General features: G+C 47.7%; 2 protein-coding genes across 2 annotated transcripts in view; one reads left to right on the forward strand and one right to left on the reverse strand.

The window, feature by feature from the left end:
• Window positions 1-17,832, forward strand: part of LOC130111707 (beta-1,3-galactosyltransferase 1-like) — an 86,478-nt gene extending 68,646 nt beyond the window's left edge. The window contains exons 3-4 of the mRNA XM_056278975.1: window positions 4,116-4,221; window positions 17,804-17,832. The gene's annotated coding sequence lies outside the window, so the exon portion shown is untranslated. The remainder of the gene's footprint in view (window positions 1-4,115; window positions 4,222-17,803) is intronic.
• Window positions 8,914-15,756, reverse strand: LOC130111576 (potassium voltage-gated channel subfamily G member 4-like). The gene is made up of 3 exons (XM_056278805.1): window positions 15,381-15,756; window positions 13,681-14,518; window positions 8,914-9,762 (listed from the first exon to the last, which is right to left on the reverse strand). Exons 2-3 carry the CDS (start codon window positions 14,437-14,439, stop codon window positions 8,914-8,916), a joined length of 1,608 nt encoding a protein of 535 aa, XP_056134780.1. The 5' UTR covers window positions 14,440-14,518; window positions 15,381-15,756.
• Window positions 17,833-27,298: the final 9,466 nt, after the last annotated feature.

Genomic DNA, 27,298 nt, shown 5'->3' on the forward strand with positions numbered 1-27,298 from the left:
GACAAAAAATGATTGAATTAATTGAATTAAAGGTTTGTATAAAGTTAACCGTAAATTACTTCCTGAAAAATTACAGAATTCCATTCAATTCAATGCGATGTTTGCTTTGAGAATGTTGATTTGTGGATTTAGAGAAAGCATATGACAGGGTGCCGAGAGAGGAGGTGTGGTATTGTACGAGGGAGTCGGGAGTGGCAGAGAAGTATGTAGGAGTGGTGCAGGATATGTATGAGGGAAGTGTGACAGTGGTGAGGTGTGTGGTAGGAATGACAGATGGGTTCAAGGTGGAGGTGGGATTACATCAAGGATCGGGTCTGAGCCCTTTCTTGGTTGCAACGGTGATGGACAGGTTGACGGACGAGATCAGGCAGGAGTCTCTGTGGACTAGTATGTTTGCGGATGACATTGTGATCTGTAGTGAGAGTAGGGAGCAGGTGGAGGAGAGCCTGGAGAGGTGGAGGTATGCACTGGAGAGAAGAGGGATGAAAGTCAGTAGGAGCAAGACGGAATACCTATGTGTGAATGAGAGGGAGGACAGTGGGATGATGAGGATGCAAGGAGTGGAGGTGATGAAGGCGTATGAGTTGAAATACTTGGGGTCAACTGTCCAAAGTAACGGGGAGTGCAGAAGAGAGGTGAAGAAGAGAGTGCAGGCAGGGTGGAGTAGAAGGGTACCAGCAAGAGTTAAAGGGAAGGTTTACAAGATGGTTGTGAGACCAGCTATGTTGTATGGTTTGGAGACAGTGGCACTGATGAAAAGACAGGAGGTGGAGCTGGAGGTGGCAGAGTTGAAGACGCTAAGATTTTCATTGGGAGTGATGAAGAAGGACAGGATTAGGAAGGAGTATATTAGAGGGACCGCTCAGGTTGGACGGTTTGGAGACAAAGCAAGAGAGGCAAGATTGAGGTGGTTTGGACATGTGTGGAGGAGAGATGCTGGGTATATTGGGAGAAGGATGCTGAATAAGGAGCTGCCAGGGAAGAGGTAAAGGAGAAGGCCAAAGAGGAGGTTTATGGATGTGGTGAGGAAAGACATGCAGGTGTAGAGGACAGGGAACAATGGAAACGGATGATCCGCTGTGGCGAGCCCCTTTCAGGAGCAGCCGAAAGTAGTGGTAGTAATTCATTCATTAATCTTCAGCCGCTTCTCCGGGATAGGGTCGTGGTGGCAGCAAAGTAAGTAGGGCACTACAGATGCCCTTCTCTCCAGCAACACTCTCCAGCTCCTCCTGGGGGGTCCCAAGGCGATCCCTGACCAGATTGGACATGTAGTCCCTCCAGTGAGTTCTGGGGTCTCCTCCCACTGGCCTCAGATGAAATCTGATTGGCACCTGAAGTGCCCCTGTCCTGTCACTTGTCACTGGACTCTTTACAGATGAGTAAACGTCACAATCTGTAGCACCTCAAACATTTCTTGTAACTATAGTGTGGGAGAGAAGGTAATGATTGGAAAGATTCACCTGTTTAGGACTTGGATGCAGCTTGGATGTTAGAGAGTCGTGTTTGCTACACGAATCTCGGTCATCGTTTTAGTCAGAATTCAGACGACCCCCTCCCCCTTGCTGTTGACTACAAATATAATGATTCCCCCGATTCTGATTCAAATTACTGAAAAACGAGAGGTCCTAATTGGATTTCACTGTTACATCGAGCATTTATATTGTTACATTTTCGTAGTCGCACTAAGTAAAAGTTTACAGGCTATATACAGCTTTTCTCAAAGAACAACAATTTCTAAAATGAATGAATTTCATAAGGATGATGTTACGGCCCTCGTGCCGTGTGTGAGTAATTTCCCTCTCCAGGAAATACCCCGCCACCTGTGGAGGTGCTGGTTGAGCCCATGTGATTCCAATCCCTCATCAGCTGGGTATATAACTTGGAGAGAGACGCCCAGCAGTGCCAGTGGGCCATTGTTGGCAGCCAGAGAGAGAGCTCTTGTGTTTGTAGTCAATACTCCTTGAGAAGGAGGGAGAAACCTGTGCTGACCCCTTAAGAAGGAGGGTGAAACCTGTGCTAACTCTTTGAGAAGGAGGGTGAAACCTATGCTAACCCCTTGAGAAGGAGGGTGAAACCTATGCTAACCCCTTGAGAAGGAGGGTGAACCTATGCTAACCCCTTGAGAAGGAGGGTGAAACCTGTGCTAACTCCTTGAGAAGGAGGGTGAAACCTATGCTAACCCCTTGAGAAGGAGGGTGAACCTATGCTAACCCCTTGAGAAGGAGGGTGAAACCTGTGCTAACTCCTTGAGAAGGAGGGTGAAACCTGTGCTAACTCTTTCAGAAGGAGGGTGAAATCTGCGCTAACTCCTTGAGAAGGAGGGTGAACCCTGTGCTACCTCCTTGAGAAGGAGGGTGAAACCTGTGCTTACCCCCTGAGAAGGAGGGTGAAACCTGCGCTGACGCCTTGAGAAGGAGGGTGAACCCTGTGCTACCTCCTTGAGAAAGAGGGTGAAACCTGAGCTGACGCCTTGAGAAGGAGGGTGAAACCTGTGCTAACCCCTTGAGAAGGAGGGTGAAACCTGTGCTAACCCCTTGAGAAGGAGGGTGAAACCTGTGCTAATCCCTGAGAAGGAGGGTGAAACCCATACTAACTCCTTGAGAAGGAGGGTGAAACCTGTGCTAACCCCTTGAGAAGGAGGGTGAAACCCGTGCTAACTCCTTGAGAAGAAGGGTGAAACCCGTGCTAACTCCTTGAGAAGGGGGGTGAAACCCATGCTGTTGTTCTTGTTTCTTTTTTCAGTCTGACCTGGGTTTGTTTGCTACCTATTCCTGGTTATTTAAGAGCCAACGTCTTCAGTTGCTCCTTTGTTGTTTAGATATTGGCTTAGGGTTAGTTTTGTTAATAAACTTGTTTTTACACCTGGTTCCGCCTCCCACCTTTCCTATTCCCCCGGGATACTTTTCTTTCTCTTTACTTCCCCTCATCCCCTGGACCTCTAACGGGGAACGTAACTGATGACAACATTTTGAACACATGAACTTCATACCAGGACTCCTGTATTATGAAAACTTCAAGATAGTAATAATATTCCCACATGCCATTTTTCTGCAGGTATACAAACAAGTCATGTGTTGTACTGTAGCCATAGTTGGAATAATATATTGGTGATTATGTGCTCTGGGGATTCAGTGTGATTACCATGGGGAAAAAATTATCCTTTATTACCCAAAATACACGCGTGTAAGAGCTTTTCCCTTCCAAGAGAGCGACCATATATATGTCCAGCATGTAGAATACTGTGACACAAGTTCAGCTTTATTCACTAGAAGGGTGTGAAATTATATGAAAACAATTTGAGCCCTCATTGACACTACCATTGTGTGCAAAGCACTCACGATAGCACCTGACCCACGCCCAAAACCCCCAGTAAATCAGTTCTGGTTCCCCAAGAACGCTTGGCAACACACACAGTAATTACCAAAGTATGTCATAGTAGATAGGAATTGTTTTTATTATTATTATATGGTTCCACAAAAATGGATTATATTTTACATATAAATAGGAAATGGAAATATATAAATAGGAAAATGGGCAGCGCAGTGGTTAGCGTGGTCACCTCCCAGCAAGAAGGTCCCGGGTTCAAGCCCCAGGGTAGTCCAACCTTGGGGGTCGTCCCGGGTCGTCCTCGGTGTGGAGTTTGTGTGTTCTCCCCGTGTCTGCGTGGGTTTCCTGTGGGTGCTCCAGTTTCCTCCCACAGTCCAAAGACATGTAGGTCAGGTGAATGGGCCGTACTAAATTGTCCCTAGGTGTGAATGTATGTGTGTGTGTGTGTGTGGGGGGGGGGGGCTGTGATGGCCTGGCGGCCTGTCCAGGGTGTCTCCCCGCCTGCCGCCCAATGATTGCTGGGATAGGCTCTAGCATCCCCGTGACCCTGCGGGCAGGATAAGCGGTTTGGATAATGGGTGAATTTGAGCGCTAAGCCTGTCTTACTCCCAAGTCTTGTCTGATTTTAAATGCAATGACCCTTTGACATGTTTCCATGTGCACTCAGCTGCCAGAAGGGTATACTTACTCTCTTTGGCCAAGAGCGACACCATGATCCATGTAATATTGTGATTTGAGATGGCGATACACCAAGTGTTTTTAAAATTGAAAAATAATTTCTTTTGTAGGTCAATGCCAGTGTCTTGCAGTTAATGACGGATGAGCAGCTGAGGAACTATTTGCCTTCTTATGGAGACCGTTTGGCAGCGATGGGGTACTGCAGGAGGCAGGAAGGTATGCCGAGCTCTAGGAAATCAAAACTTTTTCAGAGACTGAAGCAAAGTTGAGTAAAAAAAAGCAAAAGTGCAGTCGTGACACAAACGATACGCCTCACCAAGAGGCGGATACAAGGAGTGCACACCGGGCAACGAGGAAAGTGGAGTTGGGCTGGATGCTGTATGATGACGAAACACAAGGGCGTGTACCATTGAGGGGGGGAAAAAAGGCAGAAGAAGAAAGATAAGTGCTTCTAAGGAATGGAAAAAGAAAGAGCTGATAAGAGGAGGCAGTACGTTTATTATTCCCAAGTGGGAAAAAATGGTCAAGGGAGCATCTCAGAGTTTGAGGTGGATTTGAAGAATTTTGGAGAACATTCAGTAGATGGTAGTATAGTAGGTGAGCTTTATGAGACCACAAGGTTAACAATCACGAGGTTCTACTTGACAACAACAACAACAAAGAAAGAGGGGGCAGCAGTGGTGTGGAGACACAAGAAGAACAAAACAGCATAGATCCACACAGGAAAACCTGCAGGGGTGGGGCTGGCTCTTCCTCTTCCAGAAGCCAAACTTATCAACCATTGGCAGAATCCTCACAAGGCTCAGATATTTTAGATGTGGTTTAATGTGGAAGCGCTGGAAATAATTCTAATTTTAATGTACTAACTTTTATCTGACAGATGTCCCAGATGATCCCAGTTTAGGTCGGAGCGTTTCTGCAGTCCTCACTGAGGATATACTGGAAGAAAGCAATCTGGTTACAATATACTGGAGACCTATCTAGAGCGAAGCCTGGAAGACACCAGAAAAAAATCTGACGCCAGAAGAAAAAAAAATCTTATCATCCATCGCGGCCAAGTACTCTCTGAGTTTATTACACACTTCAGTGATGAAAACCTGGCTCACACAGTCTGAAATTCAAATAAAACTTCTACTTCCAAATGGACAATACGAGATGGAGCAGGATGAAGGAGGGGTTCTCAGAGATTGCCTTTCTGGATTCTGGCATGAAGTCTGTGAGCAGTGCACCATGGGCAACACCTTCAAGGTACCCGTCCTTCAGCATCATTATGGAAAGCAAACATGGGAGGGTGTAGGCTGATCGTTTCTTTTGGTTGGCAGAAAGAGAAATGCCACCCCGTTAAACTTGCTCCAGTGATCTTAGAGCAAGCAGCCCCTGGGTACTTGAGAAGTGATCTTACTGATAACTTTCTAAAGCACGGCTCAGAATCTGACCACACCGTCTTGGAATCCTGCCGAACAGACTTTCAGAAGCTCAGGCCAGGGAGAATTATTGGACATCTTGGACCACTGCGGCTGCCGAAGAGTGCCAACTGCAGACAGCTTTGAACAAATTCTACAAGAATCTGCACACAAAACTCTCATCCAAGAGTCTGCTTTTGTTACTGAGCAGTGGACAAGTATGCTTGCCCCTCTCAACAAGCAGTTTGAGGAAGTGGGCCCTGTGAGCGAAAACATGCAGCCGGCAGCAAGGAAAATTATAAGATCGCTCAAGTTCCCCACCGCTATGAATATCCAAGAAAAGGAAATAGAAAACCGTTTGACAACATACCTGTGAGAGTGTAATACAAAGAGACAGTCTCGTCTGGGTAGCGTCGCGGTCTATTCCGTTGCCTACCAACACGGGGTTGCCAGTTCGAATCCCCGTGTTACCGCCAGCTTGGTCGGGCATCCTACAGACACAATCGGTCGTGTCTGTGGGTGAGAAGCCGGATGTGGGTATGTCTCCTGGTCGTTGCACTAGCGCCTCCTCTGGTTGATTGGGGCGCCTAGTCGGGGGGGAGGGACGGGGGGGAATAGCGTGATCCTCCCACATGCTACGTCCCCCTGGTGAAACTCCGCACTGTCAGGTGATAAGAAGCGGCTGGCGACTCCACATGTATCGGAGGTGGCATGTGGTAGTCTGCAGCCCTCCCCGGACCGGCGGGGGGGGGGGGGGGGTAGTGACCGGGATGGCTCAGAAGAGTAGGGTAAGTGGCCAGATGAGATGGTCTCTGTTTCTGAGATTCTGTACAGGCTCAGATCTGTTTCTAGGGAAGACTCCTAACCACTGACTTTACACACATCCAAGGTTTTGAGAGGAGGCCTATCGCACATACACATGGATGCTGTCAATTCATTACGATAGCTACCCAGATTTTGGATTCAAGGTCAGCGATAATGAGCAGAAAGAGGTGCTGTGTAAAACATGCAAAATGAAAGTCGCTATGTCGCGGCATCATGACAAATTTGTATTTGTATGAATTTGTTTATTATATCCCAATCGCCCACAGTAATCCCAATGTGACTTCTTCACCAAATCATGTGGCACTATTTGAAAGGAAAAAGACAAGGAAGAATACATCAAATTACTCAAGTGACTCCGGTCAGCTGTTGAGAACAGAGGCGCATCTTTTTGGGATGATAGCCGAGACAGGATTTTCCAGGAGCCACATGCGGTTGGAAGGTTTATAGGGGGCAAACTTGGAGATGTATGCTCGATCAGGATAACTAGAAGTAGGATGGTTATCATTGAGCGTATCTCAAAGCGTAAGAGAGATAGTGTATTTAAACAGTTTTACCGTGTGACTTGCTTCCCACTTGGATTAAAAGCGAGAAGAAGGGGGCGATAAGTGGCGTGCCACTGTCAGGGCTGAGCCCTTTCAGGATGTTGCAGGTGTGCGAGGCAAGAAGAACGACGAGATTCCGAGATGCGGAGAAGCAGGACAGCAATTCCGTGTGTTGAAGGTGAATTGCCGGAAAGAGTGTGCCCTGGGTATGTGTGTTACAGGGTGAGGCCATACCAGAGAGCTCACCTCAGATGTTTTTGCTGTCAGGGAATATGGACATGTTGCTGCAGTTTGTAGGGGAGTCAGAAGGCGCGGGAGATGTGGGAGGGACAACTACAATGGGGGAGATTGTAAAGTTGAAAAAGAGCAAGCAGTGTGCCTGCACTGCAAGGGAAATCATGCCACGGGGTCAGCACGGTGTCCAACAAGAATGAAGGAAAACAGAGGGAATAAGATGAGAGCAGAATAGGGATCGTTGTGCGTCGGGGCTGCTAAGAAAATGACGAGGTGGTGGCAGTGCAAAAAGAAGCAGAGCAGAAGAGGAATGGAGCTGATTAGAATCACTGCATGGACGAGGAAAGATGTTTGGCATCCGTTGCCGTGGTCATAAATTGCGCTGCTGGAATACAAGGGAAGTCGGGGAGAATCAAGTCCTAGTCAAGTCAAGCGCGGCCTTGTGGTTTGCTTTATAGTCCAGCAAATATGAGCAGCCTGTCTGCAGAATCTGCCTCGGAAGATTTACTGTTGATTCTGGTTTTCATCTCTAAGTGCACTCTAAGTTTGGATCGGCTGAGGGAGCCTGGTCTGCTGCATCCGGCGGGCCCAAGGACCACGGCCCTGCCCGGAGCTGCGCCCGAAGAGGGAACACCGCGGGCAGGAAGCGGGGCAGGCTAAGCTAACTGCTAGCCCATGCAGACCGGCAGTTCCGACAGTCATCCTGGCTGGCGTTCGTTCTCGTGGACAGTGGTTTTTGTTGTTTAGTTTAGTTTGGATATGTGTGTTCTTGTACTTTTTGGATGTGTGTTCTTGTCTTCGTGTTGCACTGCTGTGGGCTGGGGAACGATATTTGGTTTCATTTCATCCGCGCAAGTACATGAAATAAAATGACAAAGTGTTTCTGATTCCTGAAGTCCGGACTGTGGAACCCTGACAAACAGTTTTGCATATTTTTACTAACTCCTAAGCTTCTCAAAGATTATCTCCCGAATATTTCTCAAATAGATGTTGCTGCCACTCCTAACTTCGTCCGGTTTGAATCCACGGGACCTTTGTGAAATAACCATTTCTGAACCAATAAAACAGACAGATTGTGAATAACATCGTCACATGATCATGTGAGTGGAGGAGAGACGATGGAAGGAAGGTTATACAAAATCTAATGAAGGGGTGGGCAACCAGGTTTTCAACAAACTTGACTTTGTAAAGAAATGTGTCTTTTGTTAAATTCATTATGCGTAGTCCAAATAGAGAGAGGATCGTAACCTTATGGGTTCTCATCCATCATGGTTTAATACACCACACCGGCACACTGTGAGCAGTATATTGATAAAGTGATGAACGTGGCACCTCAACATAACGTGGCATTTCACATGAAACAGGAATTATTGCAGTGTGAAGCATCACTGACGGTCACCATCACGTTCAGGTTCTCCTAAACTCAGTCCCAACATAGGCGTCCCTGTGCTGCAGGAATTCATCTGTGCACCAGTTGTTTTTGCTTTTTGCTGTCATCTGTCTTGGAAAAACTGGATCCGTTTTCACTGAGCAGTGGTTCCTGTGTCGGAGGTTTGAGTCTGTCTGTTCAATTTGCTCGGTGCTCAGCACTTATGTTGAAAGGTCATGTCTCCTCTGCATCACATAAAAAAATCCATTTTGGTTCTTAACTCATCTCTTGATTATCTCGTCACTTAAAGGGTAGCGGGTATTTCGCCTTCTGATGGACAAAATGTACTTTGCTGCAGAACTTTGACAATCATGGTGACACATTGTGAATAAATTATGGGGGAAATAGAAGTTTTTTTTTGCCTACAGGTCCTGGTACATATCTATTTTTAATACTACATATACGTTTTTACTCATGTAAACATGCAGTTGCCAAATGAGTGGGTCGGTGAATTTGCCGTACATGCCATGGTCCCTCAGAAGGTCGTGGATGGAAGCGTGGTCTGATGGCTCCTGTCAGCCGGTGGCCTGCTGGGATCTTCTCTGGACAAAGAATCGAGGTCGCATAGCCGAGGGGAAAGATCTACGTTGGGCCAGCTCTGTTCAGATTCAGCGGCCAGCTCGGCTCCTCTCTCCTCCTTACACAGCCTCTTGTACTCGTGTTTGAGCTCCTGGTAGGAGCGGGAGAAGGTGTGGAAGATGGAGGTTGCGGGGAAAGCCATGATGAGGATCCCGCTCAGGATGCTGGTCAGAGCTACGAGCTGCCCGGGGATGCTGCGCGGCACCATGTCACCATAGCCCACCGTCGTCATGGAGATGATGGCCCACCAGTACGTGGCTGGTATGCTGCTGAAGCTGTGATGGGGGGGTGTGGCGGCGAACGGGGCAAGCTCGCTCTCTGCCAGGTGGACCAGAGGGGAGAAGAGGGCCACGGCGACACAGACGAAGAGCAGCAGGAGGCCAAACTCTCGCATGCTGCGCTGCATGGTCAGCCCGAGTGTCTGCAAACCCAGAGAGTGGCGAGCCAGTCGCATCACGTACAGGATGCGCAGCGCCCTCAGCAGGCGCAGGATGAGGCTCAGTTTGTCCAGGTAGCCTCTGCTAGAGCCGCCGCTGGCATCCTCCTGCGACTCGTCTCGGATCTCTACAATCAGGGACACATAGAACGGAAGGATGGCTACGGCGTCGATGATGTTCAGCGGGCCGCGGGCGAAGGCCAGCTTGCTCTGGGCGTTGACAAATCGCAGCACCAGTTCTAAAGTGAACCAGGCCACACAGATGGACTCCACCACAAACATGTTTCGACACTTTTGGGAGCACTCGCCCTGCAGAGAGAGAGACAGAGGAGGAGTGATGAAGATGTACAGAGGAACTCACCTCAGGGTTAGTTAGTTAAACCTCTCAGTGTTATGTAGAGGACACAAAGCTTTTATTTACCTGTCAAACTCAGCACACACACCACTCACCATACACACACACGCACACACACACATACACACACACACAGTCACACCTAGGGACAATTTAGTATGGCCGAGTCACCTGACCTACATGTCTTTGGAGTGGGAGCAAACCGGAGCCCCCGGAGGAAACCCATACAGACACGGGGAGTACATGCAAACTCCACACAGAGGACGACCCGAGATGACCCCCAAGGTTGGACTACCCCGGGGCTCGAACCCAGGACCACCTTGCTGTGAGGCGACCGCGCTAACCACTGCACCACCGTGCCGCAAAAGCCAAACATTCCTAAAAGTCCAACTAAATCCGGTTTAATCAAACCCACATTAAGCTGCCTTTAGAATAAGCTCACAGAAAATCTGGTGAAGGTAGCTGATTGCATTGAGCGTTACACTCGCAGCCTATTGCAGAAAATGGTGAGAAATTCGTCCCAGTATACCGTAATAAATAGTGTATTTGTAGCGAATTCGGGGGGGGGGGGCGGGATGCGAACCCGGATCTCCCGCCCCGAATTCGCTACGTATTGGCTCAGTGTACTAGTATAAGCATGTACCGATTTACCATGGTTAACAGTGTACTGGTGAAAACTGGTACCATGGTAACTGATAGAAACGGGTACCAGTTTACCATGGTTAACAGTGTACTGGTGAAAACTGGTACCATGGTAACTGATAGAAACGGGTACCAGTTTACCATGGTAAACAGTGCACTGGTGAAAACTGGTACCATGGTAACTGATACAAACGGGTACCAGTTTACCATGGTTAACAGTGTACTGGTGACAACTGGTACCATGGTAACTGATAGAAACGGGTACCAGTTTACCATGGTTAACAGTGTACTGGTGAAAACTGGTACCATGGTAACTGATACAAATGGGTACAAGTTTACCATGGTTAACAGTGTACTGGTGAAAACTGGTACCATGGTAACTGATAGAAACGGGTACCAGTTTACCATGGTTAACAGTGTACTGGTGAAAACTGGTACCATGGTAACTGATAGAAACGGGTACCAGTTTACCATGGTTAACAGTGTACTGGTGAAAACTGGTACCATGGTAACTGATAGAAACGGGTACCAGTTTACCATGGTAAACAGTGTACTGGTGAAAACTGGTACCATGGTAACTGATAGAAACGGGTACCAGTTTACCATGGTAAACAGTGTACTGGTGAAAACGGGTATCATGGTAACTGATAGAAACGGGTACCAGTTTACCATGGTAAACAGTGTACTGGTGAAAACTGGTACCGTGGTAACTGATAGAAACGGGTACCAGTTTACCATGGTAAACAGTGTACTGGTGAAAACTGGTACCATGGTAACTGATAGAAACGGGTACCAGTTTACCATGGTAAACAGTGTACTGGTGAAAACGGGTATCATGGTAACTGATAGAAACGGGTACCAGTTTACCATGGTAAACAGTGTACTGGTGAAAACTTGTACCGTGGTAACTGATAGAAACGGGTACCAGTTTACCATGGTAAACAGTGTACTGGTGAAAACTTGTACCATGGTAACTGATAGAAACGGGTACCAGTTTACCATGGTTAACAGTGTACTGGTGAAAACTGGTACCATGGTAACTGATAGAAACGGGTACCAGTTTACCATGGTTAACAGTGTACTGGTGACAACTGGTACCATGGTAACTGATAGAAACGGGTACCAGTTTACCATGGTTAACAGTGTACTGGTGAAAACTGGTACCATGGTAACTGATACAAATGGGTACAAGTTTACCATGGTTAACAGTGTACTGGTGAAAACTGGTACCATGGTAACTGATAGAAACGGGTACCAGTTTACCATGGTTAACAGTGTACTGGTGAAAACTGGTACCATGGTAACTGATAGAAACGGGTACCAGTTTACCATGGTTAACAGTGTACTGGTGAAAACTGGTACCATGGTAACTGATAGAAACGGGTACCAGTTTACCATGGTAAACAGTGTACTGGTGAAAACTGGTACCATGGTAACTGATAGAAACGGGTACCAGTTTACCATGGTAAACAGTGTACTGGTGAAAACGGGTATCGTGGTAACTGATAGAAACGGGTACCAGTTTACCATGGTAAACAGTGTACTGGTGAAAACTGGTACCGTGGTAACTGATAGAAACGGGTACCAGTTTACCATGGTAAACAGTGTACTGGTGAAAACTGGTACCATGGTAACTGATAGAAACGGGTACCAGTTTACCATGGTAAACAGTGTACTGGTGAAAACGGGTATCATGGTAACTGATAGAAACGGGTACCAGTTTACCATGGTAAACAGTGTACTGGTGAAAACTTGTACCGTGGTAACTGATAGAAACGGGTACCAGTTTACCATGGTAAACAGTGTACTGGTGAAAACTTGTACCGTGGTAACTGATAAAAACGGGTACCAGTTTACCTTGGTTAACAGTGTACTGGTGAAAACTGGTACCGTGGTAACTGATAGAAACGGGTACCAGTTTACCATGGTTAACAGTGTACTGGTGAAAACTGGTACCGTGGTAACTGATAGAAACGGGTACCAGTTTACCATGGTTAACAGTGTACTGGTGAAAACTGGTACCGTGGTAACTGATAGAAACGGGTACCAGTTTACCATGGTTAACAGTGTACTGGTGAAAACTGGTACCGTGGTAACTGATAGAAACGGGTACCAGTTTACCATGGTTAACAGTGTACTGGTGACAACTGGTACCGTGGTAACTGATAGAAACGGGTACCAGTTTACCATGGTTAACAGTGTACTGGTGAAAACTGGTACCATGGTAACTGATAAAAACGGGTACCAGTTTACCATGGTTAACAGTGTACTGGTGAAAACTGGTACCATGTTAACTGATAGAAACGGGTACCAGTTTACCATGGTTAACAGTGTACTGGTGAAAACTGGTACCATGTTAACTGATAGAAACGGGTACCAGTTTACCATGGTAAACCGTGTACTGGTGAAAACTGGTACCATGGCAACTGATAGAAACGGGTACCAGTTTACCATGGTTAACAGTGTACTGGTGACAACTGGTACCATGGCAACTGATAGAAACGGGTACCAGTTTACCATGGTTAACAGTGTACTGGTGAAAACTGGTACCATGGTAACTGATAGAAACGGGTACCAGTTTACCATGGTTAACAGTGTACTGGTGAAAACTGGTACCATGGTAACTGATAGAAACGGGTACCAGTTTACCATGGTTAACAGTGTACTGGTGACAACTGGTACCATGGTAACTGATAGAAACTGGTACCAGTTTACCATGGTTAACAGTGTACTGGTGAAATCTGGTACCATGGTAACTGATAGAAACGGGTACCAGTTTACCATGGTTAACAGTGTACTGGTGACAACTGGTACCATGGTAACTGATAGAAACGGGTACAAGTTTACCATGGTTAACAGTGTACTGGTGACAACTGATAGAAACGGGTACCAGTTTAACATGGTAAACCGTCTACTGGTGAAAACTGGTACCATGGTAACCGATAGAAACGGGTACCAGTTTACCATGGTTAACAGTGTACTGGTGAAAACTGGTACCATGGTAACTGATAGAAACGGGTACCAGTTTACCATGGTTAACAGTGTACTGGTGACAACTGGTACCATGGTAACTGATAGAAACAGGTACCGGTTTACCATGTTTAACAGTGTCTTTGTAATCTGTCACAGGTCAGTTTGACTTGTTATGAGCCGAATAAAAAGGTTTACTTTTGAAGAAACATGACCTCGTCCCTCTGTTAGATGGATGATCTGTTATATTCTCTCCATACCCTTGTTTCCTCCTCTCTGAGGTCCGGCATGGTGCTGATGCACAGGCTGACGACCGTGATGGTCACCATGACGACGGACAGGCAGGCGAACAGCTTCCCTGCCAAACCGGAATGAGGGTTTTCCACCACCTCCCTCAGGATCTGGATCACGCGGCGGTACCCCACCTCAACTTCCAAGGGGTCTTTTTTCAGCTCCATCCTCCTCCTCCTCCACTCCTCCTCTTTACGCTCTCGCTCCGCCACCTCCTCCACACGCGTGATCAGGCGCCGGCGGCAGCAGCGCTCCATGTGAACCGGGTCAACGCCCCAGTAGTCCAGTTCGTCGTGCAGCGACACGGCGCACAACTCCCGTAGGAGGCGGAGCTTCCCCGCCGCTAGGAAGTTGAGGATGACCCGGAAGGCCATGGGGTTGCGGTCGAAGAAGAACTCCTGCCGCGTCTCGTCGTAGTCGTCGCAGAGCCGCGCGATCTCCTCCGGGGTGGTGCAGGAGCGCAGGCGGCCCAGGCGGCTCTGGGGGAATCGCTCCAAGGTGCTCCAGGGGAAGGTGTAGCGGTTCCCCCCCACGTTGACGAGGACCTGCAGGGTGCGGTCGACCACGTACGACGCCTGGCGGTCTGGCAGCCGTTGAGCGCGCTGGAAGTACGCGCCTTTGACCGTCTCGGTCTCGGGGATTTCTGTGAAGAAGCGGTCGAGGCTGCTGTCGTCGCTGCTGATGGAGTAGGTGCTGAAGTCGTGGTTGGCATTGCTGATGATCGGCATGCTGCCGGCGGTGTGGTGGGCGCGAGGGAGAATCCGCCCGAGGGACCAGAGAGAGGGTCCACGGGGAGGCCGGAGAACTCTGATAACAGGAATTAAAGAAAACGCAGCGAAGTCAGACTTCTGCTTAGTGGGCTCTCGTTCGTTTTTCTGTTGTTATAAACGCAGGATTGGTTTTGATGTAGTTTGCATAATCCCACTAAAATATAGACGTCTATTGATGTGTTGTATCTGGTTACCAGGGCACCGCAGAGGAAGGATTTCAGGTTTTATGTAACCTGCCATCAGATGATATATTTTCAGTTTGATCAGATTACTTAGATTAGTAGAGCCCTAAACCACCGGCACAACGGCCAGATTTATTGTGGCTAAAATGCTCGTCTATTTCCCACCGAGATTTACCAAATTATTTCAAACAAACCATCATTACCAGTCTAAATAATAACCAGCTTTAAACTTCATTACCATCAAACGTTGTGGAAAGATCCTAAGCAGACCCTGCAAGAGACACCACTCTATAAAATCTTTTATACTGATGCTTCATTCTTTTTTGGGGGGGGAGGGTATTTTTTGAAATAGCCAATCGATTTTATTTCCCGATTTAATTAATGTACGTTGTCAAAAAACGAACTCCTTGTTGGGTAAGTGTGGATTTCAAACGAACCACCAGGGGGCGTCAAGCGCCCTTCTCCCGTCATCTCCGTTGGCAGAGGACGAGCCTCGGTAATGTTTAGAACACCTGGATTCCGCAGGTTTGTCTAACAAACGGATTGTTAACGCGGAGCGTCTCAAACGTGCGCGTGCGGGGGGGGGGCACGCGGGGGACGGTAGTGTCCTTCGCGTTCTCACCGGTGTTCCAATATCCCAGCTGATTTCGCTTCGGGTCAGAAAACGTGTTTGTGTTAAGTGCGGAGAAATGCCAAGTGGCTGGGAAACAGCCTCACCTCGGAAGGCGGAGATGGGCCGGTTCCGCTCCGTCCTGCTCCTCTCGTTCCTCCGCTCACTTCACCCGGCGGGCTGAAGGTGGGGGGGGGGGAGGAGGCGACGCCGGGACGGGGGGCTCCGGAGTTGACGAGCGGCTGGGTTTATAAGACAAGAGAGACGCGACAGAAAGTGGAGGAGGGAGGCGCTGTTCCGCGGAGAGGCGCGAGCTGGAAGACCATCCTCCTGGGTTCGGACGCGACCTGGCGGGGCTGCGGGATCCGCAGCAGGTTCAGAATCCAATCCGAGGTTCGGTTCGGGACGCGGAGTAAAGCTGGTTACCTAACAGCGGTGCCCTCCGAAAACTACCGGCGGTGTTTTCGTCGTGCGTTTGACAGGAGGATGATCCTCCTGTCAAACGCACGACCCCTCCACCTCTTCCTCCTCCACCTCCTCTTCCTCCGCCTCCTCGCCCCCCCCCCCCCCAACGCACGGACGCGCGCGCACACACGCCTCCCCCCGCGGATGGCTGACGGTTAAAGACAGTTTTAAAGCTCCTAAAAACCTGAAGGACGAAGTTTGCAGAGCTGGACAACCGAATATAGCCGGTACAGCACACAGCGAGTCTGTCTGTCTGTCTGCCTGTCTGTCAGTCTGTCTGTCTGCCTGCCTGTCTGCCTGCCTGTCTGTCTGCCTGTCTGCCTGCCTGTCTGTCTGTCTGCCTGCCTGTCTGCCTGCCTGTCTGTCTGCCTGCCTGTCTGTCTGTCTGTCTGCCTGTCTGCCTGCCTGCCTGTCTGTCTGACTGTCTGTCTGCCTGTCTGTCTGTCTGCCTGCCTGTCTGACTGTGTCTGCCTGTCTGTCTGCCTGCCTGTCTGTCTGCCTGTCTGCCTGCCTGTCTGTCTGTCTGCCTGCCTGCCTGTCTGCCTGCCTGTCTGTCTGCCTGCCTGTCTGTCTGTCTGCCTGTCTGTCTGTCTGCCTGCCTGTCTGTCTGACTGTCTGTCTGCCTGTCTGTCTGTCTGTATGCCTGTCTGTCTGCCTGCCTGTCTGCCTGTCTGCCTGCCTGTCTGTCTGACTGTCTGTCTGCCTGTCTGTCTGTCTGACTGTCTGTCTGACTGTGTCTGCCTGTCTGTCTGTCTGTCTGTCTGCCTGTCTGTCTGTCAAACGGACGCATGAGGAGAGTTGTGTATGTATGACGTCAGGTGTAAATCCACAGATGAGACAGAGGAAGGTGTGACTGAAGTCTCTGCCTTCGAGGACCACGTGATCAGCAGAACCACCTTGAGGATCGATAAAGACCGAGACGGCCCTTACAGAGACGACTTCCCCAATCTTATTTATTTATTTATTTATGTGTTTGTTTGTTTGTCCCCCCTTTTTTTTCTCCCCAATTGCATCCGGCCAATTACCCCACTCTCTTAGCCGTCCCGGTCGCTGCTCCACCCCCTCTGCCGACCCGGGGAGGGCTGCAGACTACCACATGCCTCCTCCCATACATGTGGAGTCGCCAGCCGCTTCTTTTCACCTGACAGTGACGAGTTTCACCAGTGGGACGTAGCGAGCGGGAGGATCACGCTATTCCCCCCCAGTCCCCCCTCCTCCCCAAACAAGCGCCCCGACCGACCAGAGGAGGCGCTAGTGCGGCGACCAGGACACGTACCCACATCCGGCTTCCCACCCGCAGACACGGCCAGTTGTGTCTGTAGGGACGCGCGACCAAGCCGGAGGTAACGCGGGGATTCGAACCGGCGATCCCCGTGTTGGTTTGCAACGGAATAGACCGCCACGCCACCCGGACGCCGCCCCTCAATTTTATTTGAGTTTTCACCGAGAATTTGCCCTCATGTGTTTCTGGCTGGGACAAATAAAGAGAAGCAGCCTGTAGAAAGTAATGGGAAAAGAAGTGACGTGAATATTTAGGTGTTTGTTTCTCTCTTGGTCAGGGTCAGGTTACGCATATTTAACATCTTATGGAGTTACATATTCCCACCCACCTCCACCCACCCCCCATCTTAGGAAGAAGTTATCTTTATTAACTCTACTTTCTTTTTACTTTTTGTTGTTTTTCCTTTTTAATACGGGCACCCATAACTTGTGATTCAGTCGTATTTTTGCAGGCATATTCTGTCAAATCACAGTGTCGGTTTTCTATTTCTTTTTGCGAAAACTCATCCATGTCTTAACTTCTTATTTCCAAACACACATCCGCTCCCAGGACAGCTGACATTTCCCTTTCTTAACAATTTTTGGACATCTCTGAACTTTTCCTCTCTTTAGCATTCTCTTTTGTTATTTACCTTTTATCCCCATGGTTCTGGTACTGTCACATCACAGCATCCGTTTTCTATTTCTGTAGGCGAAACCTCTTATCAGATTCGTCCCTGTCTAGACTATCAGTTACAACCGTCTCATCAGCCAAAATAACCAGATTCTTATTTCTCTCATGTAGCATCGTGCATGTGAACAGAGTTGGGACGCGGGACAGTGTGCAGAGTGAACTTTGACATGATGCTGAGGATCACCAGCGCCGGTATGTATGCTGCTCAGGGGACGCTTCCTTGTAGCCTTGGACTTCTTTGCATAAAATAGAGACGTCTGCCTCTGTGGTGGATTTCTTGAGCAACATGGGTCTTGCTATTTCACTTCTGAGATTATCACTAAATGTGCCTGCAAGCAGCTGCAGGAGGGTTCAGAGGTGCCAAATCCAGAAAAGAACTGGATTGGGGAGAAAGAAATGTCCTGCCTTCGTCAGTTCAAGGTTCCTGTTTGAAAAACCTGTTTTCAGTTTCGGCAGTGGCTGTGTCCAGAGTGTTCAGAAGAGCCTTCGTCAGACACTGTGTGGGTACTTGGGAGGAATCACCTCAGTGTGACCCACAGTAGACAGAACAGCACTGTCAGTAGTTGCGTGCTCATTGTTCTCTGTGTCTTTCTTGGGGGGGGGGTCTGTTTTGCCCAATTGGTCCCATGCACTGTCTCCACACGCGTTCAGTTCCTGCAAAGAGGCACTGATGACCTCCCTGTTATGTTTAATAACTTGCAGACCGCAACTTCAGTTCGAACACTGCAACTTATGCCTCCTCTGGTTGGCCTGTTTGGGGAGGAGGGGGGACTGGGGGGAATAGCGTGATCCTCCCACGCGCTATGTCCGCCTGGCGAAACTCCTCACTGTCAGATGAAAAGAAGCGACTGGCGATTCCACATGTATCGGAGGAGGCATGTGGTAGTCTGCAGCCCTCCCCGGATCGGCAGATGGGGAGTGGAGCAGCCACAGGGACGGCTCGGAAGAGAGGGGTGATTGGCCGGGTACAATTGGGGTGAAAAAAGGGGAAAGTTGAAAAAAAAACCGTTATTGTGCCAGCGCATCACAACCTCGACCGCTCTCTTTACGTCTTTTTCCACCAAAACCTATTTTCGGCAGACTGTCGTAAAACTGCCGTGCCACTGCGGCAACTACAGCCACGACTGGTGCGGCTCATCCACAACACTCGCCTGCACTCCTGAGGCGTACTAAATGAGCCTGCAGAGTTATTAGAATTAGCAGGCTTTAAGGCACCAAGATCTTTAACAAGGAATCCACCTCTTTTAAAGAAATGGTGTTTCTTTAATTGTGCTAACGTTCCTAATTCCTCTGTGCAAGTATCCATTCCGGCTGCACTATCCTCCGATACTTCTGAGAGACGATTCAAGAAAGCTTGCTGATTCTCAACCACATGCCTGGTCACATCGTAGTGGCTGGTCCACCGTATTTCTAGTAGTGTCTCCAGGCTAGCCTAGCCCTAGCCCTAATCCTAACCCTAGGCCTAACCCTAACCCTAACCCTAGCCCTAATCCTAACCCTAGGCCTAGCCCTAGGCCTAATCCTAACCCTAGGCCTAACCCTAACCCTAATCCTAACCCTAGGCCTAGCCCTAGCCCTAATCCTAACCCAAGGCCTAACCCTAACCCTAGCCCTAGCCCTAATCCTAGGCCTAGCCCTAGCCCTAGCCCTAATCCTAACCCTAGGCCTAACCCTAACCCATTGTATTGCTGTGTAATGTAGTGGCGTTGAAAGACAGAATGAAGTGATCCTGACAATTCAAAGATAAGTTTCGGCACGTGGCTCTGCTTGCATCGCATGCACCGCAGCCAGGTGCAGCTGGTGGTTGTAGCAGTGCACATAGGGAACATCTCTGCCAGTCTTTGTACAGCAATGCCCCCTCTTGTACCACTCATTCCAGAAGCACCATCGTAGCACTGACTAATTGTGTTGTCAGGACTGTAACCACAGAGATGTTTCAGCATCTGTGTTGTGATGAACTCAGCATCCAACTGAGTCACGTCCAACACACCAATCAGGTGATCCTCAGGAACAGAATCACAGACAAACCAAATCGTTATCGACAGATTCTCCATATTGCATCTGTCCATCGTCCCATCACCTTTTATACATGTTGTGTTGGCATTTTCACATTTGTTTGTAATCTGATTAAACACGAGGCTTGCCAGGGCTCATTTTGCAGATAATGGGAGGAGTAGTTTGCATTTCTCGAAGTCGGGCGTCTTTTGTAAGTGTGTACTCAAAACAGCTTGAGGAAAAGCCCTGCAGAGACGTCATCATTCCTGGACTGAGGGCTCTCAAAGGTCCCACGGAGGGGCAGCTCATCAACAGCTAGGAACCGGCCTGTCTCCCCTATGCTTTTGATATAGTATCTGTTCTTCTCAGCCTGGTTTGGTCCGAGCAGGTGGGGTATGGTTTCCCCAGTTGCCTCTCTCCTCCTCGTTTCTGCCCACGAGTATGAAGTTTGCAAGGGGCAATGGCTAGATCCCCTGTCCGATTCCAATACTGTTTTACAAACCTCGTCTAGTGAATATGACATCCTTATGATTTATGGCCCCAAAGACATGCATAGAGGGAGGACGGGGGGGGGGGTAGCCTGACCCAGCACCCCCCTGTATCTGGCCCTGGCTGCAAGGCAAAACAGCTGAGCACTTAAAAATTATACCTTTGTGGTTGTCACTGTTACCATGTTTCTTTTCACCTGACGGTGAGGAATTTTCTCCAAGGGGATGTAGCGCGTGGGAGGATCACGCTATTCCCCCCAGTCCCTCCCTCCCGAACAGGCGCCCCGACCAACCAGAGGAGGTGCTAGTGCAGCGACCAGGACACACACCCACATGCGGCTTCCCACCCGCAGACACGGCCAATTGTGTCTGTAGGGATGCCTGACCAAGCCGGAGGTAACACGGGGATTCGAACCGGCGATCCCCGTGTTGATAGGCAACGGAATAGACCGCCATGCCACCCGGACGCCGTTGGATGCCTTTCTTAACCGTATTCCCTCTATCTGCCCCACATATCCAACCAAAGTATCTCACCAACCCTACAAGCTCAACCAACGTACCCCTCAAACCCCACATGTCCAACCAATGCCCCCTTCAAACCCTACATTTCCAACCAACGTACCCCTCAAACCCCACATGTCTAACCAACATATCCCCCAAACCCTACATGTCCAACCAATGTACCCCTCTAACCCTACAACTTCAACATACCCCTCGAACCCTACATGTGTGACCAACATATCCGACTAACCTGCCTGAGTCACTGAAGGTGTCTCTGTCTTCTTGTAATCTCACAGCATCATCCTGGGTAACTATTACTCAACGTAAAGCGGAGAGGTTTTAAATCTATACGCTGCAGTTTATTGAGTGGACGCAGACGAGGGTGAATTGTAATAAGATGTTCTCTGATCCAGATGCTGATGAATGTCAGGGATTAGATGATAATCCACAGGCAGGAGATAATGATGAGTGGGCGACATAACCTCCGTACTGGGAGATTTAGTCAGAAGAGACACCGGTCAGTGTCAGCTGGTGAGGGGTTAACTACTGTTCTCTGGAATGGGACCCTGTGTTATGGGGGGGCGGGGGTCCTTTTTTCCCCTGCGATATAGCTGTAGAGGCTCCTGGTTCATCCTCCAGATATATTTGGAATAGGAGTCATTATGGTGGAGTTAGCATTGTGGTGGTGTTAGCATTGTCTCCTCATAGTCAGAGGGGTTCATGTTCTCCCTGTGTTCAGCAGGGGTTTCCTCCCACAGTCCAAACACATACATGTCATCTCCACTCGTTGCTGATGACTGGTGGCCCGTCTACTTTCTCTTTCCTGCCTTCCTCCCAATGCATGCTGGGGCGGACTCTAATCCACCGTGAACCTGGATGGGATTAAGTGGGAAGAGACAATGAAAACAGAATGGGGTATTTAACAAAGACTGAATGAATGTTTTTAAATGGGAGACGTTATCAGACCCTGTTATTCAAATCCTTTACAGCTGTGGGAGTGAGGTGTTACATTAGCATTTAGAGACAGCACCGGTTACGCAGGAGCATTCATGGACTAATTACATTAACTGTTCAAATTCAAAGCGTTCAAAAGTTTATATGTCACTTGTGTGAATTTAATAGTACAACATTGTAGTGAAATGCCAGGTAGCATTTTCCAGTGACCATTCACAGCATAGTAAAGAAGAAAAGATTAGAATAAGGAAAACTAAGACACGGTCCAAAACTAATAGGAAATCAACAAATAATACATTTTAAATCCAGCCAAGTCCAAAACAGTCCAAGTTACTACAAAAAGTTATTTACAGTGTACAGTGTGCATGTAAATGGATATCATTGAAAATGTTCCATACTGTACTATGGACTATTCTATTCTGTACAGTGAAGTAGAATACTGATTTCCAATGTCAATGCAAGTGCAAATAAATATGCAATATAGATATATTGTACAGATAATGGCATGAAATATATGTACATTTGCAACTATTCAAATACACGGCAAATGTACACAAGCATATAACATGATATGTAGATTGGGCAACGTGGATTTATCCTTCTAGGTAGCTAGCTGGCTAGCTAGCTAGCTATGTGTGTCACAGTCCATCTTAGTTATTGTTTTTGTGTCCTCTTGTTTCCTTGTCTCGTGCGTCCTGTTTTACGTATTTTGATACTCATCTTGTTGTTTCCTGCATGTGCAATTAACTGCCCCGCCCTAATGTGTTGCACCTGTGTCTAATTGTCTGCCTCCCTAGTGTATTTAGTCTGTGTGCTCCCTGTCTTCTCTGGCAGTTTGTCTTGATCCTTGCGTGACAGCGTTCCGGCATTTTTCCCCGTGAGTGTTCTAGATCAGACCTGAGTGTCTTGGGCTTTGCCTTTTGCCTGTCGCTTTTGGATACCTTTGCTGAGCTGATTGAGCTCTGTGCACCGAACCTTCTGCTGAATAGAGGACTTGATTTTTGCCCTATCCTCGAATGTGTTTGCATTCTGGGTCCTGCTCTAGTTCAGTGGTTGACAGTATGTACATATGGCACATATGCACAAATTGCTCTTGTGTATTGTTCCAGATTTGACCTTTTCAATAAAAACTGTAAATATTTCCTTTGAATAATTCCTTTCTGGTAACTAATAGCCGCTTCTTAGCTTTTTATTTCATCCTTTGTACGAAACTTAATCTACTTTGGCGACATCATTCCCTGGTGGCACCGGAGGCTGGCATGCTTCAGCAGAATCAATTTGAAAAAAACAAATTTAATCGCACTCAAGAGGGATTGTTCTGCTCTCTCGGTTTGCACCAAATTGCCAGGGGACCTCCGATTCAGCACAAACACATTTCTTCCAGACTTGTATGTTAACCTGTGACAATCCTCCTGCAATCCCTGACAACAAAAACAACACACACACACACACATCATCATCATCATCATCATCATCATCGGCGGTCACTCGAAGCGAGTTTGACTGTCCTCCCCATTGGGTTGTCTACTTGTGGGTCTTCAGATGGCTGTGGAGGCCGATCTGCGATCCACATACTTTGGTGCAGTGTGGACAGGGGAAAGTGGTGGTGGTTGGTGGTGATGGTTGAGCCTTTTCCCTTTCTCCTTGCGATGCTGTCGCTTTTTCTCTGCGGCACAGCGAAGTTCCATTTCATGACATGCAGCTCCGCCCTGCACGGATTTCTGCCAGGAGCGCCTAGCCAGTGCAATGAGCACGACAGACACGATGTTTGCTTTGAGTCTTGATGGACAGGTATAGAGAAGGCCAGAAGGAGTTACTACATTGTGTCTTTCTGGATTTAGAGAAAGCGTATGACAGGATGCTGAGAGAGGAGGTGTGGTATTGTATGAGGAAGTCAGGAGTTGCAGAGGAGTATGTAAGGGTGTTGCAGGATATGCATGAGAGCAGTGTGACAGTGGTGAGGTGTGCGGTAGGAATGTGGATGGGTTCAAGATGGAGGTGGGATTACATCAAGGGTCATCTCTGAGTCCTCTCTTGTTTGCAGTGGTGATGGACAGGTTGACGGGCGAGATCAGGCAGGAGTCTCTGTGGACAATGATGTTCGTGGATGACATTGTGATCTCCACCTGCTTCGGAGCGAATGAGATGCACAGCCAGAATAACTTTCATACGGCCATCTTATATTTGATTAAGACTGTCTTATTTATGCAGCTACGTTGGTAGCTTTGTTTCATTACATATTTAGGACTTGTTTGAGCCAACTTAGGGTTTCTTGTTTCTGGTAATGAGATGGCCAGGGAAAGGAAACACTGAGAATAGTCTCAGGTTAAATGGGCCAGAGGTCCTTTTACCCTTAATTGCAAGATGGCGTCACCCCCTACTTATCTTACACGTACGTTGTTGCTTAGGGGACATCCTTTATTCAGAAAATCATTGTTAATGTGTACTAAACAAAAATTCAACCTCAACACTCGATTATTTCATGAAACTGAAGTTCGTAAAGGGAAACACATCAGCTGAAAATGCTTTATTGGTCACTTAGCTATTGATTTCACATTATTTTGGCTATAAATATACCTCGGTTGGCAACACATACCCCCCCCCCATACATAAGGTGGGGTCATGGAACAGAATTACGAGTCAGTATCTGCTGTCACACCATTTGCTTCATACGGCAAAATATCTCCTTCACATGGAGTTGATCAGGTCGTGTGTTGTGGCTTGTGGAATGTCGTCCTCCTCCACATAAGCCCACTGAGGCAAATTTGTGATAATGAGCTACACAAATAAAATTGACTTGACTTGACTCATCAGTTGGCTTTGCCGAGTTGCTTGATATTGGTTTTGAACTGGTACTCACTGTTGTACACTACCGTTCAAAAGTTTGGGATCACCCAAACAATTTTGTGTTTTCCATGAAAAGTCACACTTATTCACCACCATATGTTGTGAAATGAATAGAAAATAGAGTCAAGACATTGACAAGGTTAGAAATAATGATTTGTATTTGAAATAAGATTTTTTTTACATCAAATTTTGCTTTCGTCAAAGAATCCTCCATTTGCAGCAATTACAGCATTGCAGACCTTTGGCATTCTAGCTGTTAATTTGTTGAGGTAATCTGGAGAAATTGCACCCCACGCTTCCAGAAGCAGCTCCCACAAGTTGGATTGGTTGGATGGGCACTTCTTTGAGCAGATTGAGTTTCTGGAGCATCACATTTGTGGGGTCAATTAAACGCTCAAAATGGCCAGAAAAAGAGAACTTTCATCTGAAACTCGACAGTCTATTCTTGTTCTTAGAAAGGAAGGCTATTCCATGCGAGAAATTGCTAAGAAATTGAAGATTTCCTACACCGGTGTGTACTACTCCCTTCAGAGGACAGCACAAACAGGCTCTAACCAGAGTAGAAAAAGAAGTGGGAGGCCGCGTTGCACAACTGAGCAAGAAGATAAGTACATTAGAGTCTCTAGTTTGAGAAACAGACGCCTCACAGGTCCCCAACTGGCATCTTCATTAAATAGTACCCGCAAAACACCAGTGTCAACATCTACAGTGAAGAGGCGGCTGCGGGATTCTGGGCTTCAGGGCAGAGTGGCAAAGAAAAAGCCATATCTGAGACTGACCAATAAAAGAAAAAGATTAAGATGGGCAAAAGAACACAGACATTGGACAGAGGAAGACTGGAAAAAAGTGTTGTGGACGGATGAATCCAAGTTTGAGGTGTTTGGATCACAAAGAAGAACGTTTGTGAGACGCAGAACAAATGAAAAGATGCTGGAAGAATGCCTGACGCCATCTGTTAAGCATGGTGGAGGTAATGTGATGGTCTGGGGTTGCTTTGGTGCTGGTAAGGTGGGAGATTTGTACAGGGTAAAAGGGATTCTGAATAAGGAAGGCTATCACTCCATTTTGCAACGCCATGTCATACCCAGTGGACAGCGCTTGATTGGAGCCAATTTCATCCTACAACAGGACAATGACCCTAAACACACCTCCAAATTGTGCAAGAACTATGTAGAGCAGAAGCAGGCAGCTGGTATTCTATCGGTAATGGAGTGGCCAGCGCAGTCACCAGATCTGAACCCCATTGAGCTGTTGTGGGAGCAGCTTGACCGTATGGTACGCAAGAAGTGCCCATCCAACCAATCCAACTTGTGGGAGCTGCTTCTGGAAGCGTGGGGTGCAATTTCTCCAGATTACCTCAACAAATTAACAGCTAGAATGCCAAAGGTCTGCAATGCTGTAATTGCTGCAAATGGAGGATTCTTTGACGAAAGCAAAGTTTGATGTAAAAAAAAATCTTATTTCAAATACAAATCATTATTTCTAACCTTGTCAATGTCTTGACTCTATTTTCTATTCATTTCACAACATATGGTGGTGAATAAGTGTGACTTTTCATGGAAAACACAAAATTGTTTGGGTGATCCCAAACTTTTGAACGGTAGTGTATGTGCTTGTCCAGAACATCCCAAGCATGCTCAGTGGGCAACATGTCTGGTGAGTACGCGGGTCATGGAAGAACTGGGATAGTTTCAGCTGCCGGATATTCAGCACAGATCCTTGAAATATGTGGCGGTGCGTTATCATGAGGAAAAGTGAGTTGATGGTGACGGATGAATGGCACAACAGTGGGCCTCAGGATCTCACCTCATCTCTGTTCATTCAAATTGCCGTTGACAAATTGCACCCGCGTTCTTTTTCCCTGCGATATGTCTGCCCATACCAAAACGCCACCACTTCCACGGGTCACTCTTTCAACAACATTGGCCTCAGCAAATCGTTCACCCTCACGACACCATACACACCGCCTTCCATCTGGCCGAAACCACTGAAATTGGCATTCATCGCTGAAGAGGACCCTTCTCTAGCATGCCAGGGGCAATCACCAGTGAACATTTTCCCACTTGGGATGTGCAGCATTCTGGGGTAGACCCTAGTAAGGATGTTGAGTGGGCAGAAGACCCTCCCCTAAGACAGTTTCTGACAGCTTGATCAGAAATTCTTCAGTTGTGCAAACCGACTGTCTCATCAGCTGTCGCTGTGGCTGGTCTGAGACCATCCCGCAGGTCCAGAAGCCGGATGTGGCGGTACTGGGCTGATGTGGGCACATGTGTTCTACAGTTGTGAGGCCGGTTGGCCAAGCTGTCAAAACCTTTGAAACGACTGCCGAGGCGGCTTATGGTAGAGAAATGGACATTCAATATTCTGACAACAAGCTCTAGTGGACATTCCTGCAATCAGCATGCCGATTGCACATCCTCTCAATATTTGTGGTATCTCTGGCAGGATGTTGTGCAGCCAAAACTGCACAATTTATTCTCCCCATCATAAAGAACACCGGTATGGTGATCATGCTGTTGAATCAGCACATTGATGTCACACCCGTCAAGTGGCTTATGTTGGCAACACATGAAATATTCATAAATAGACATGTGTACAAATTTGTGTGCAAAATCTGTGCAAAATGTACACTACCGTTCAAAAGTTTGGGATCACATTGAAATGTCCATATTTTTGAAGGAAAAGCACTGTATTTTTCAATGAAGATAACTTTAAACTAGTCTTAACTTTAAAGAAATACACTCTATACATTGCTAATGTGGTAAATGACTATTCTAGCTGCAAATGTCTGGTTTTTGGTGCAATATCTACATAGGTGTAT

The sequence above is a fragment of the Lampris incognitus genome, chromosome 4 (genome assembly GCF_029633865.1).
Source record: "Lampris incognitus isolate fLamInc1 chromosome 4, fLamInc1.hap2, whole genome shotgun sequence".
Taxonomy (NCBI): domain Eukaryota; kingdom Metazoa; phylum Chordata; class Actinopteri; order Lampriformes; family Lampridae; genus Lampris; species Lampris incognitus.